The sequence below is a fragment of the Ursus americanus genome, chromosome 33, assembly GCF_024610735.1.
Source record: "Ursus americanus isolate L20-20 chromosome 33, mUrsAme1.1.p, whole genome shotgun sequence".
Lineage (NCBI taxonomy): Eukaryota > Metazoa > Chordata > Mammalia > Carnivora > Ursidae > Ursus > Ursus americanus.
The window spans coordinates 12949654-12963865 of NC_142159.1; the positions used below are offsets into that span (position 1 = coordinate 12949654).

The 14212-nt window shown below is 47.4% G+C and overlaps 1 protein-coding gene across 5 annotated transcripts in view; it reads left to right on the plus strand.

Annotated features, from left to right (window-relative positions):
• STPG1 (sperm tail PG-rich repeat containing 1) overlaps nt 1-14212 on the plus strand; it is a 48069-nt gene that overhangs the window by 10723 nt on the left and 23134 nt on the right. For 2 of the 5 annotated variants that reach the window (XM_045782281.2, XM_045782278.2), the window contains exons 4-5: nt 2666-2784; nt 11942-12043. In XM_045782281.2, the coding sequence (XP_045638237.1) occupies nt 2666-2784; nt 11942-12043 (221 nt within the window). Of the gene's footprint in view, nt 1-307; nt 452-2665; nt 2785-5559; nt 5675-10476; nt 10734-11036; nt 11270-11941; nt 12044-14212 lie in introns of all 5 variants that reach the window. The other 3 variants (XM_087858653.1, XM_087858654.1, XM_045782282.2) reach the window with 3 other exon arrangements.

A 14212-nucleotide genomic window follows, 5' to 3' on the forward strand; every position in this document is an offset into this window, starting at 1 on the left:
TTACTGAGATAAACTCCACTTGGTCATGATGTATTATCTTTTTTATTTATTGTTGGATTTAATTGACTAAAATTTTTCTAAGAATTTCTGCATGTGTGTTAGTGAGGGTTATTGATCTTTAGTGGTTCCTCCCATGCACCCCATGACTCTGTCTCATTTTGGTATCAGGGTGAGGCTGGCCTCCTGGAATGGATTGGGAAATGTCTTATCCTCTTCAATCTTCTGGGATAGATTATTGCTCCATGTCCAGTGTCTGGAAAACCATTGTTTCATATATTTTGTCCATGTTTAACTTTTGTTTCCACAGCTAGGAGGGCAAATCCAGTCCCATTTTGATTGGAAATAGAAGTCCAATGATCCTTAGTGGTTTTTTAAAAATCTTATCTTTCTGGTTGTCTTCCTCAAGAGGGTTGCTTTTGTGCACATGGCTCTACCACAGCCGGAAGCCAAGGTGATTGATCTTTTGAGTCAAGAAACTTTTTTCCTTCTTCCAGGAAAATGGACTTCCATTTACCTTTAAAAAAACAGAAGCCCCCTTTCTTTGCTGTTTCCTCTGCAGTCTCTTTCAGTTGCTCCATAGACTTTTAGAAACAAAAGCTAGGAAGCCTTGCATGTGCTGCTTTCTGATTTGTTCTCTCTAGTTCCTTTAAAGAAAAAATACCTTGCCATCCACCTCCTAAATGGGGGTAGGGAGAGAAGGGAGGAAAGGAATAAATATAGCATATATTTACCTCTCACATGTTTTCTAGCCAAACATTTATTCTGCTTCTTCATCCTCAACCCGAGCAAATTAGGCAAGATTGCCACCTCCCCATTCTTTCATGCACTGGTCTGTCGGGTCCTTACTCTGGGCCAGACTCAGGAAGAGGAAGCACAGCTTGGAGCTTAAGGGCCCAGGCTCATGAGACCAACTGTGTTCAAACCCTGGCTGTTTCACTGAAAGGCTGTGTGATTTGGGTGAGTAACTAAGCCTCAGTTTCCTAGTCTGTAAAGCTGGTTCATCATAGCACCTCCTGAGGGGTCCCTGTTGGCCATGGGTTTCCCTGGCTGAAGAGAAGTTCTGTGTTTCCCAAAATTCAGAGACTAAGATATTGGGCCTTAAAGATCGTTTCTGTGCGGCTTTACCCCCACACCGCACCTTCTTTCTTTCTCTTGGCTCTCTTTTTTCGACTTCTGCACACGTTTTCTCTGTGAGGGTTCGGACTCGGATGTTGAGGTAACGTGGCTCAGTGTTGTGCACACCCCACAGACTCAGGATGGACCCCCCTCCAAAATTTGGCTTGAATGTCAAGACGCACACTCATCAAGAGGATATGACAAGGTTTATTACTCACATAATGAGGCTTTCTGGGGAGAGCAGGGTAGGCTCCCCAATCTGGTCCCAAAATGGCTCGAGATAGGGGAGAGAGACACGCTTGGGGTTTTCTTGTGGTTAGGAAGTGGGGCTGGCGTGAGGGCAGGGGTTTGTATAGTTTGAACTTCTGGCCTGTACCAAAGGGGAGAGCCCCTAGGCCTTCTTATCAGTTTACCCTATATGGGGCAGAAGGGGAAGAGGGAGGACTAAGGCTTAAAAGCTGTCAGCGGTCCAATGTCGAAAAATGGAGTCGGATTCTACTACACTCACAGGTTGGAGTTTGTAATTAATCTGCTGTGCAGAGAGTTGCTGCCTGTGGAGTCTTAACAATTGTCCCACACGCGAGAGCTCCTCTCAGATAGGGGGAAGGGGAGGAGGAGAGCAGGGAATTTATATATCATTTATGTGTCACAACCCCGATGTGTACAATTTTAAGTTGATTTTCCATAAATGATCCCCTGATGCTTTCTAACCCCATGTCTGCACAAAGCTGGAGCCTAACTCACCCATGTCTTGCGCAGTGCCCAGACAGCAAGCCCCAGTCTGGGATTTCCCTACCTCTCTGGAATTTATGGCGCTTCGCTGAGGTGCGAGTCTGGGCTGAGGATGAGTGCCTGTCTCCTCTTCCTGGCTGCTCTGGAATGGTTTTGTGTCCCCTTCCTGCACGGCAAGACTGTCTTCCCTGCCAGATCCTTCCTCTTCCCTGGGACAATATCCTTCAGTGATGTGACCAAGTGTCACTAGTTTAAGAGTTGGGGCAGGGGTGAGGGTGAGGTAGGGAATACCCAATAAATTACTAAGAGAGAAAGAAAGTAAAGGGAATATTTTAAAAAATGAGTTTCCTGTGTATCTCCTGTCAAAAAGCAAGTTTCTCTTCTATTCCATTTCAGATAAAACTTTAAGGGGTGCCTGGCTGGCTCAGTCAGTGGAGAATGAGTCTTGGTCTCGGGGTTGTGAGTTCAAGCCCCAGGTTGGGTGTGGAGATTACTTAAAAATAATATCTTGAGGGGAGCCTGGGTGGTGCAGTCGTTAAGCGTCTGCCTTCGGCTCAGGGCGTGATCCCAGCGTTCTGGGATCGAGCCCCACATCAGGCTCCTCCGATGGGAGCCTGCTTCTTCCTCTCCCACTCCCCTGCTGTGTTCCCTCTCTCGCTGGCTGTCTCTCTCTGTCAAATTAATAAATAAAATCTTTAAAATAAAATAAAATAAAATCTTGAAAAAATCACAAAATAGAATAAAATAAAACTTTAAAGTGCTCTTTGTTTTCTATATTTGTCAATTCTCCGTGCTAATTTTCATTTTGTTTTTACAGGGTTTACTGCTGCATATCCAACACAATCCTCCATTCCTTTTAAAAGCCAGACGTCAACAGTTCCAGAATCAGAAAAAAAGGGATTCAACAGTCAAGCCAAGAGATTTTATTATAAAAAGGTAATGACATCGTCTTAGACGCTCTTTACTGTTAGTCTGGGTTTGAGCCTCAGGGGACAGGCACACAAGTCGGGCTGGTGCAGTTGTCCCTAGGACCAGTAGAGGGCAGTGTCATCCAAGGAGCCACAGCCTCCTCTCCAATTGCGTGATCTGAAGGAATTTTAAGAATGGGTTGGGAAGGTATGAGATTCAGAGAGAACAACAGCATCTGGACTTATCGTGCCGCATTGAACCCCCAAAAATTTTTTTAAGAAGAAATGTATTTTAAAATTTATTATAAAAGTATAAAATTCAAAAATTGCAGGTATATGAAGTAAAAGGTAAAACTCCTTTTCTCTCCCCTCTCCCCCAGCTTCACTCCTTCTGACAGGAGAGGAAATAACAAGGTTTTCTTCCAGTAACATACTAGTAAAAATAAAAGAGTCGAATAAATTTAAAATTACCTTTGTGATGAAGGCCCCCCTCTTTTTAAAAACTTCCTTTAACAGTGTATTATTACTGTTCCTGTTTGTTTTTCCTCCAGGCTCACCCTCTTCCCCACATATTTCTATGTCCCTTTTCCTCTTTGACCTGGAAAATTCAGCTTGGCTCCTTGTCATCGGGCAGCTTGGGGTTTCATTGGGTAAAGGCCCAAGGGTCTAACCTTCTCCTCTGTCACCAGCAGGGGGCTGAAGCACCTCACAGCCGTCCTTAGAGTCTAAAATCTTCATTCCTTCCTTCCTTTAACAAAGATCTTTAGAATAACATTCTTTTGAAGGAGTCATCATCTCAGCTACCTTTTGCTGCATTCTGAAAATGTTTTTGATCCCATAACCTTGCCAAGATGGCGGAGAGGGAAGGAGGAGACGCAGTGTCTGAAGGCACATGAGTCCGGAAGGACTGGGGGGCGGGGGCTCAGAAAGCCCCTCTGCCCCTCCGCGGGTCCTGCTTTGTAAACAAAAGAGCTGAAAGAGAATATTTAAGTTCCTTTCACTTCTAACATTTTAGGATTCTAAGAAAGCAAATAATATGCTTTTTTTTTAAAATGCGCACGTACACACACACACACACACACACACACACACACACATTTTTAATTACTTGAAGGTTTTCCCCAAAGATGATAAACAAGGTATTTGCTCAGGAGTTTTTCTCTCTTCTCCCTCTAGTTTCTGTATCTGTTTTAACTGTCCCTCTGTCTGTCTCTTCTGTTCGGTGTCCCATTGGTCAAGCTGGAACACTCGCAATCCAGCTTCCAAAAAATATAATAGCAACCACCTTTTACCGATGCTGTCTATGTGCAATCATTTTTAGACCATATCTCTAATCCCCAGAACAATGCTGAAAGGATGGGTTTATTATCTTAATCTAGCAGGAGAGGAAATGAAGCTTAGGAAAGTTAAATGACCCACCCGGGGTCATACAGCACAGGGCTTGGCACCAAAGAGGCCCTACGTAAATATTTGCTGAATCAACGTGGAAAGAATTAGACCTCAAACCCAGGTCTAGCTCACTCCGAAGCCTCATGTTCTTTCCACACACTACCACACCCCCTTTTGTGGCCTGCAAAGCTACACATTCAATTTACGAAAGTCAGCAGGTATGTTTCTGAATAGACCTTAACAAAACAGCCCAAGCTCAAGAGAGGGAAAGATGTCGAGCAATGGGCATAGCCATGCTACACTGAAGACTCAAATCCAGAAACCAACTGGGCCAGCGTTTCGAGTTAGGCTTCCAGCTACCACTGCTCTTCAGAAAAGTCTGCTGAAGGAACCAGTGGTAGCCCGCCAAAGCGACAGGCGGCATCAAATACAGAAAAGAAATCGCCCAGAAATTCGATTCTCACTTTCCAGAGAGAGTCGCGTTGGTTTGACATATGGAAACTTTCATCTACGTACTTGAAAGCCTTCTGTAAATAAGTATGTCAGTAACTTTGTGGCGAGAGCATGGGATTCATAAATCAGGTTCCCTGCGATCTGCCCCATTAAAGAGCTGTGTGCCTTTAGACAGGTCGCTTGGTTTTTCTGAGCTTCGGTCTCCTCATCGGAAACGTAAGGAAGATTTGGGCTATAAAATTTTTTAGGTTCTTGAAGCTGTAAAAAGAGAAAACAAATGTTCTTGTCCCAGGCTCATTATTCTCATCTTTCTTGAGGGAAACAGACATTGAGAAGTTAAAGATGTTAACATCACCCAATAATTTAGTGAGGCAATACAAATTAAAAACAGATTTTAAAACTCTGGTGTTTCACCACCCTTCTTAAGAACACTAATCGTCCACACCCTATGCCTGATCTCATAACTTGGTTGTATCCTTGCATTAGTTCTGTGACCCATTTAGCACGTCTTTAACACAGAGCATCCATGTCCCGTGAAATGTGCAGTAACCTCATCAGTCTAACCCTGTGGGGACACTGCCCGGCTCCCATGCCCCATGCACCTCAGTCCTGGGTACAGGATCCCGTCACAGAGCTCGGCGTCATGACTGGCAATCTGTACTTCTAGAAATGAAGTCTGCTTCCCTGCACATTTTATGATTATTTATAGACGTGCTGGTGACTCCGTGTGCATGAAGGGACATGCCTCACCTGGGACAGACACGGAGCCCAGGAGCCCGATGGACGTTTTCTTCATCCACCTCCCTGTTTCCCATTTCCCTCTGGATGGTGGTCACTGCTTTCCATGCTATGTAACACTAGTAATGTCTTCGCGTCATTTTAAGAGCAAGGCTGTTATAATAGTTAGGCCCTTGCCGGGGATCACTGTTCCGTGATTCTAAACCTGATTCATCCCTTCCAGGCCCCAGTGAATGAATGCTGGTAGCATACAGGCACTGTCTTCTCTAGCCGGGCGAATGTAAAGATGCATGTTGATTGATTATGTAGCCTGACAGTAAAAGCCACCTTCCCAAATGGTAAGCAGGCCCGTGTCTAATGTGCGATGAAGTTGTATCAAGTTAATACTGTGTCACTCACTAACTTGACAAGGCACTGCGGACCAGGGGTATTTTATACGCGAAGGAGATTTAAGTGAAAGGAAGTTCAGTTTGCAGGGGCCACCGTGTTCAAGGGGATAATTAGCCCAAGTGTGCACTCAGCTGCGTGTTTGGACCACAACAGGCTCTGCCTGACCTTTCTGTTCCGGAAGCCTGACTTCTCCCTATGGGTCACTGGCACGCCTCCCTAAGGAGTCTGCAGTCCCTGTTCCTGGAAATAGCAAACACTTGGCTGGCACCGATGGCATGCCAGGCACCCCTCTGAAGACTTTTGCATTTATTAACTCATTTAATCCCCATAATGACCCTGTGAGCTGAGTCTCATCATTATCTCTGCTTTTCACATAATGACCCAGAGACACAAAGAGGGTTGAGTGACTCGCACAGCCAGGGTCAGGCAGAGCGAGGACTGACGCAGACGGCAGCTCCTGGTTCCCAGATGCTGTGCCCCACGTCTCCTCGGGACAGAAGCAGGGACACCCTCCTCTGTGCTCTGACAGTCACTCTCGTGCCCCTGGCCGCCTTCTGCTTGGCCTGATGGTAGTGGGTGTGCACATCGGGACCCTCCATCCCAGTCTAGAACGTGTGAGCTGCTAACAGGTCGTACTGTATCCTTGCACCTTGGCCTGGGCTCTGGTCCGCAGTGGCCTTCCACATGTGTTTGTTGAGTTGCGTTTCTGCTGATATGCCACTCAGGGGACTTCAAGGGGCTGCTAATATGCTGACACCAGATTTGAGCAAGAGGAAGGCTCTGAAAAAGAGAAGCGGATGTGCACTTGGGGATAATACCCCCAGTAACCAACGCTTCAAAAATGTGGGTTTGACTTCTCTTGTCTGTGTTTCCAGCCCAGCCCACGGGCCCAGCTGTGGGCAAACAGCTGGTGACTATTTTCATCTGTCGGGTGGCCAGTGTCCCACTGCCTGGCTTCCCCACGCTTACCTGAGCGACTAAGAAAAGATCTCCTCAAGAGACCTCATCCCATTTTCCTACTCGCTCCCTTAGGGCTCCCAGGGACCTTTCATGGCTGACATCCTCCCCCATTCTGAACAAAACAGGGGTGTTTCCTTGCATGGAGTATGCTCGCTGCCTCTTTCCCTTTTCAGCCATGATCAGAGGTGCGGGAACGTTGAAGCCAGGCAGAAACATACGTGGGGTGAGGCAGGGAGGGAGAGAAGGCAGGAAGGCGGAAGGGCATCTTACAAGGGGCACATTTCAGAGTCAGAGATGGTTTGAACCAGAAGGGCTTCAGTGACCTGGAATCCCCAGGCTCAGCAGCAGGGCCCTTTCTGTGACAGTGTCTCCCCGTGCAGCCCGCTGGTAAAGGTGCACTGCTGCTCAAAGCTGCTGCCCACTCTGGCCCCTTTCCTGGGCTCCCTGGTGGACCCCAGGAATGTGGTCTGAAAACCACAGATCTTGACACCGCTTGCAGGTTCACAGATGAGGGCCCTGAGGTCCGGGGAGGGGACATGCCCTGGGGGCCGATGGCAGCTCTCCCACCATGCAGTCCATGCTGTCCTCATCACTTTGGCCACGTCAACCTGAGTAAAAGATCTCTGGCTTCGATGAAGTCAACACGGTCTATGGACACATGGTCCTGAGACCCTAAGCCTAGAGACATTTGTAAAAAGAGATTGTTCCCTCAAGAGCCCTAAGTTCCTGTATGGTTTACCAGTGGACTAAGCACAGCACAGGGCTCCTCCTGTTAGAAACTTCTAAGCCCTTCAGCAGACCCCTAATTTTCATTCACCTTGTGCACTCCTGAGAAACATCAGCTCGCCAGCCCCAAAATGGACCAAAACAAGGTGGAATATCTTTGAAGAGTCAAAAGGCAGCTCTAGTGGGGCCTTTAGGCAATGACCCAACAGAGACTACATTTCCCAAGACAAGAAACAGTTTGACAAATCATTGATTCAAAAGTATTAATTGGACAGAATTTCCGAAATCTGGACTAGAAAATTCAGGCTATGTAGCTGGCTCCAGGCTGGCGGACCTCAAGCTTCCTATAACCTATGGACATACTGGGGGAGGTGGGGAGGAGATACACGCCCCACTCCCTGTTGCCTCCTCCTCATTACCTGTCCAACCTATCCCAGGGTAAAGTGAACATAGACATTTGTCCCACGCTTGGCACCTACAGGGGCTGCCATTTGGGACTCAAATCCTTCAAAAGGGCTCTCAAAGATCATTTCAACCAAATGTCACCCAGATGCATGTTGGGTTGAGGGGTGGGAGCACATCAGCCAGTCCTCCCTTGGTCAGTTCCACTCTCAAGGTCTTTAGCCCCCATGGGAAGGTTTGGCTCCGTGGCGGGCAATGCCAAGAGTAGCGGCCACACACCACCACTGCTCTTACTGCTCTGTGTGTATCGACTCATTTAATCCTCACCCTGTGGGACAGGCCTGGGAGACAACAGTAGGGCATCCACATCGTCCTCTCGGCGTTCGGCAGGCCGTCAGTAGAGCTCAGTTAAATAGTTCTTTTCCCTTCTCCCTCCCCACACCCATTTTTGCTTTGTTTATTTGGTTTTTGCCCTCTGGTGTGGTCTTGGCCAAGAAACCAAGGATGGCTAAGGTCACCCCCATTGCGACCTGGATTCTTATTTTGGGGATCTGCTCTGAGAGGCCCAAACTCACCAGGTCACAAAAGGTTAGTCATCAGAACTGTTATCCCAGAGGTGAAAGGCCTGGATTTTTATTGCCCTCCCAGCCAGCCATTCACCAACCCTTCTAGCAGTTGGAGGAGAAGGCCTGAAGGCTCTGCAGTCCGAGGTTTCCCTCCAAGGAGCTTAGAAACCTACCTGCGTGATGTGTGAAGGTCATGACATGCTGGTAAACCAGCTCTCCCCTCCACGAAGGAAAGTTCTGATTTATAGCATTTGCCAATTTCTGCAGTGTAAATACTCCCAGCTTGCTTTCAAGCTACCACTAGCAAAATCTCTGACACCCTAACAGCCACCCTCTCAGGCTGCCCCGGGACAGCTCCGGCACACGGCTGCCTGGATGAACCTGAAACTCTTCCTAAAGATTCCTTAAGAGCCAACAGGCAGCCCTCTCTCCCTTTAGGCTAAGAGGTGACATCCCTCTTCATATCTGGCCTGGACTCAAACCAGTTTGCAACGCAGCAAAATCAAAATGTGGTCAAGGTCCAGTGGGGTTGCCGGATTTAGCAAATAAAAACACAGGATTTCTAGTTCGTTTAGAATTTCAGATAAATGACAATTATTTTAGTATAAGTATGTCCCAAATATTGCATGGGACATACTTACACTAAAATAGCTTTTCATGGTTTATCTGAAATTCAAATTTAACTGGCCAGGGTGGGAGGGAGGAGCCTTGCATGTCTTGTATTTTATTGGGCAACTCCAGCTCCTCAGACACGTGTAGGTGCCCGGAAAACGTGTGTGAACTGAGGGCGGTGTTGAGTGTGGCAGCAGACTGGATGCCAGTGGTGTGCGTCTTCCTTGTTCACTGTTGAAACCTGGGAGAGTCACGGTGACATGTCCTGCCTCAGCTCTTCCTTGGTTTAGGGGCTCTTGATGCTAAGAGGCACCCAAAGGCGTTGAGTCCGATGTCTCTGATTTACAGATGAGGAAACCGAGGCCCCGCAATGTGACTTGCTCCAGGTCACTTAGCTAGCAGCAGCATTGAGACTAAAATTTCCTCATTGAAAACTGTGCGATTTTTTTTTCTTTTATCCTGCACATCCTCATTTGAAAATCAGTTTGGTTAATGGGTAAGAGTAGGCTTCGTATGTTTGGTGGGGGTGGACAAAATGGGTGAAGGGAGTCAGAACGCAGAAACTTCTAGTTAGAAAATAAGTCGGGATGTAACGTACGGCGTGGCAACCACAGTTAGCAACACTGTATTGCACTTTGGGAATTGCTGAGAGTAGATCTTAAAAGTTCTCACAAGAAGACAAAAATTCTGCAGCTGTGTATGGTGATGAATGTTGACTGGACTTATGGTAGCGATCACTTTGCAGCGTGTACAAATATCGCATCATGCCGTACACACGAAACTAATGTTATGTGTCGATTATACCCCAGTTTAAAAAAAAAAGAGTAGGGGCGCCTGGGTAGCGCAGTCGTTAAGCGTCTGCCTTTGGCTCAGGGCGTGATCCTGGCGTTCCGGGATCGAGCCCCACATCAGGCTCCTCCGCTGGGAGCCTGCTTCTTCCTCTCCCACTCCCCTGCTGTGTTCCCTCTCTCGCTGGCTGTCTCTCTGTCACATAAATAAATAAAATCTTAAAAAAAAAAAAAAAAAGAGTAGACTTTGTACTAAGACCGCCTGGGTTCAAATTCTGGCCCTGACAGTTACTAGCCATGCGACTGTGGGCCTTATCTCTTTTGGCCCTGTCTTCCCATCTTTAAAATGGGGATTAAGGGGCGCTTGGGTGGCTCAGTGGGTTAGGCGTCTGCCTTTGGTTCGGGTCATGATCTGAGGGTCCTGGGATAGAGTCCCACATCCGGGCTCTTTGCTCAGCAGGGAGTCTGCTTCTCCCTCTCCCACTCCCCCTGCTTGTGCGCGCTCTCTCTCTCTGTGTCAAATAAATAAAATCTTTAAAATAAATTAATTAATGAATTAATTAAATGGGGATTGAATGAGTTACTGCATGTGAAGTACTCAGAACAGTGCCTGGCACACAGTGAGTGGCCACGCAATAAACAAATGCTAGCCCCACGAACAGCCCCCTAGAAAAATCTGTTCTTGTTTCCCTGTAGCTCCTCGAATCTGCTCCCACATGCCGATGTCTTCTGAACTTGGCTTAGGGCCCTGGTGCACCTGGTTCTGCCGCCCGTCTCATGGCCTGCCCCACTCTCCCTGGTGATCAGCCCCCACTCTGTGCACCTGAGATCATCATCGCCTGCAAAGTGGGAATCAGCACCCCTGCACCCACCTGCTTTGAGCAACGCTCAAGGGATTCACTGCATTTAAAATCCACAGAGAAACCTGTTGATCTCACTGACGGCCCTATCCCGTATCCTAAACCATAATCAGACACTGCTCAGGCCAGACTGGGAAGTCCTGGGAGGCCCTGGTGGCACCTTAGGCTTTCTTTCTGCCCTGAGGAAGGTAGTAGCGATGGTGGCGGCAGGATGAGCCTGGGGGACAGAGGTTGGAGAGAGGGAGCTCTGCAGTCAGGCTGCCTGGATTGAAATCGGGCCTTCGCCATTTACTAGATGTGGACCCAATGTCTCTGGGCCTTACTTTCCTTAAAACGGACTTGAGAACACCCCTGGTGCAGATTTTGTGTTCATCGTGTCCTTAGCACTGAATTCAGGTACTGTCACTAACAGCAGTAGGATGTTGGGCAAATTCATCGCCACTTGCCTCAGTGTCTCCATCTGTAAAATGGGGACAGTAACCCTTTCCTCGTCGGAGGACTAAATGAAGCAAACTTTGAAAAGCTCGTGGCATCAAGTGGGCACCCAGTAAACTCTCAAGACAGTGGAACATCCTTATCATTTCATGCCACTTGCTTGGCCAACTTCTGTCAACATACTCTTCCCCCTGGTAACTAGCATGGGAAGTGAGATGAAAGCTCCATTAACTGCAAAAGCAGAAACGAGCTTAGAAAGGCCTCTGTTTATTCCTCTCTCTCTCTCATACCTGCATCATTTAGCATTTGAGCCTCATGAGCCTGCCTCTTTTTGTTTGCGAATTAGACATGGTCTTGTTTGGGATGAAGGTCGTTTTTGTTTCATTTTGCTTTATAAACAGAAACACTCCCTGATTTCTCTTCTGAAAGGCTGAGGAGGAAGCTGAGTCAGGTGGGTGCGGTTAACGTGAAATCGGTCATCGTTCCTTCACCTTGGGCTTGGCTTCCCCAATCAGCACCCTGACCGGCATATCAGCCACACTGAGCATCCCATCTTATGCTCATTTCTCTGACAGCATGAAAAAAACAACAGCATTCTTCCGGAATGCAGGGCGGCATGGTGGAGAGAGACAGACCCAGGCTGCGGGTCCCAGACCCAGGCTGGAATTCCAACCCCCTGTGCTTGGTAACTGAGACAGTGAGCGGGCAGGCTAGGAAATGTGGGGGCCAGCCTATCACCTATGAATTGGTGGTGGTGCCTGTCCTGGAGGATTACAGTGAGGCCAAGTGTTAATGGACATAAAGCTTGCAGAAATGCACCGTGGAAATGAGTGTACCCCAATGACACCCCGTTCTCTTCCTTTTAGGATAGCATCCCAGGTCCGGGGTTCTACAATGTCATTCACCAATCTCCAGTGTTCAACAGTGCCTCATTGTCTAAGAAGGGGACGTGCACTTTTCCCTCTATGGTGAGAACCCCTTCCTTGAGTAAGCCCATTAGCGGATCAGTAATTTCCTTCATCCATTGCGCAAACATGTATTGGACAGCTGGTCCCTTCTCTCCAAAGGCTGTGGTTCTAATTAGAAGAGTAACGGCTGCCTCAGGTGTCATGCAGGTAAATTAGAGCCTGTGTCTTTAAGTAATTCTACCCCCCCCCCCTCCTGCTACACATTGACAGAGTGAGAAGAGAGGCTAGAGGGATATTCAGAACCTCAGCATCCACATCAATTTTGTCATCATGGAGTGAACTAGGCAGATGTTTCCCTGAGATTTTTAGGCACCAGGGAAAAGATCTCACCCTCATAGGGTGTTTTACACCACTTGGTCTAATTGGGTTATTCAAGTTATTGAGAAATCTGCTGGGAGCAAAAAGAAAGCAGGCAACAGGCTGAAATGGAGTGATCTTCCTCCCTTCCCTACTTCCCTTCTTTGTAAGATGTGGGTCTTTATCTTTGTGGATGGCTCTTAAGAATCAAGGAGCTATATGAAGTGCCAATGTCCCTGACCAGACTTGGACAAGGATTTTTTTTCTTTTGCTCTTAATTTGAGTATAAATTGGCAAGAAGAAGAGATATAGCGAGGGAAAGAGGTCAAACCGGGGTAAGACTAGCTGAGGTAGGAAAATGAAAAAGAATGCAAACACAAACTAGCATCAACAAAACACATATGCCCTCTGTCCCTTTAAAAATTATAATAATCTCTTGCAAAGATGTATTATAATGCCTGACACTGGAACTGATTTCAAAACAAAACAAAACACCACACAAAGGGTCCATTTAAGACACGCTGAATGCAGCCACTTACAGGAATTTGACTTTGGCAGAGCTGACTTTGGTGCTAGCTTCCCATCAGTGGAGACATGGAAGTCACCCAGGCCCCCAGCAAGCTCACAGAACAACCATGCCTCTGCCTCTTTTTCCGCCCCAAGCCCTGCAAATAAAGGGACCTGAAAGCAATAGGCAACAGAAGTGCCATCTCACGAAGTCTTGGCACAGGAGACAAGACTTAAGACCTAAGCCTGACTCAGCTGAGGCTTCTCGATGTGGCCTCAAGCACATCACCCTTCTGTGTCCCTATTACCTCATAAAAGTGGAGACTCCCTGGAGGCGCTGGGCAAATTGCAATGAGTGAAATGCTCTTTGAAACTGCAGAGCATTGTAAACATGTTAAATATGATGAGTGTTACCACCTGAGTCACAAACAAGACCTCCTGCACCTCCTTGGTTTTCTCTCTGAGAAATTCACTGCCGTAGAGTGGCACTGCCCATTCCTGCTTGGTGCCGAAGAAGGGACGCAGTGAGAGCACACGATCAATTCCCTGGTAGGCTCTGTGTGCAGTAACTTTCCAAACGAGGAGGTTGGGCCATCTGGAGGAGAAGAGGCTCAAGGGGAGGTCCGAGTATTACAGAATCTAACCACGCCTGTCAGGTCCTTAAAAAATTCAGGTCAAACCCAAAAGAAAGCAGACATGGAGTTATGGAGGCTTCCCCTCCCCACTTTGATGGATGGGAATTTATATTTATAGACATTTAGGTTCCTGTAACCAGCCTGCAGTGGCTGATGGAGATCTGTTAGGAGACCCCACATCTTACCTACTTCCTTACTGTGCCGACGTGAATTTCATGCCTTTCCCCTCCTCCCATAGTGACTTTCACACTTGGCACCTCCTCCATTTCTTGATCTGAGGACTCTGAGGGTGTGAAAAGTAGACCTCGTCAGAGAAAGATCTGCCTGACTGACACTGGTATAGCCAGGAAGAGAGTGATTGTAGGTGAGGCTGACCAAAAACTCTGTGGATCTATAAATTCTAGAAACTTCCTGATGACTGTTGGAACCACTACACCCAACCTTTGGGGAGGACCTGTCATCTCGCTGAGTCCAAATAATTTAAAGAGCTTCATTAATGTATTCTAAATCTTTGCTCCAGGATTATTCATGAGGCTGATGGAAGGTTAAATGGGGCAGGCGGGAGGAGACTTTCACGGTCTTTCTCTATTTGTCTGGTGGCAGGAGTGGTTCTGGAAAAATTAGTAGGTGCTGGAGAAAGGTTTGCAAATGCCAGCATGTGGCTAGATTGGAACCCACAGGCCCGGCAATTAAAAGAAAGTCAAGGGGTGGGGAGGGTTGCGTGAGTGTT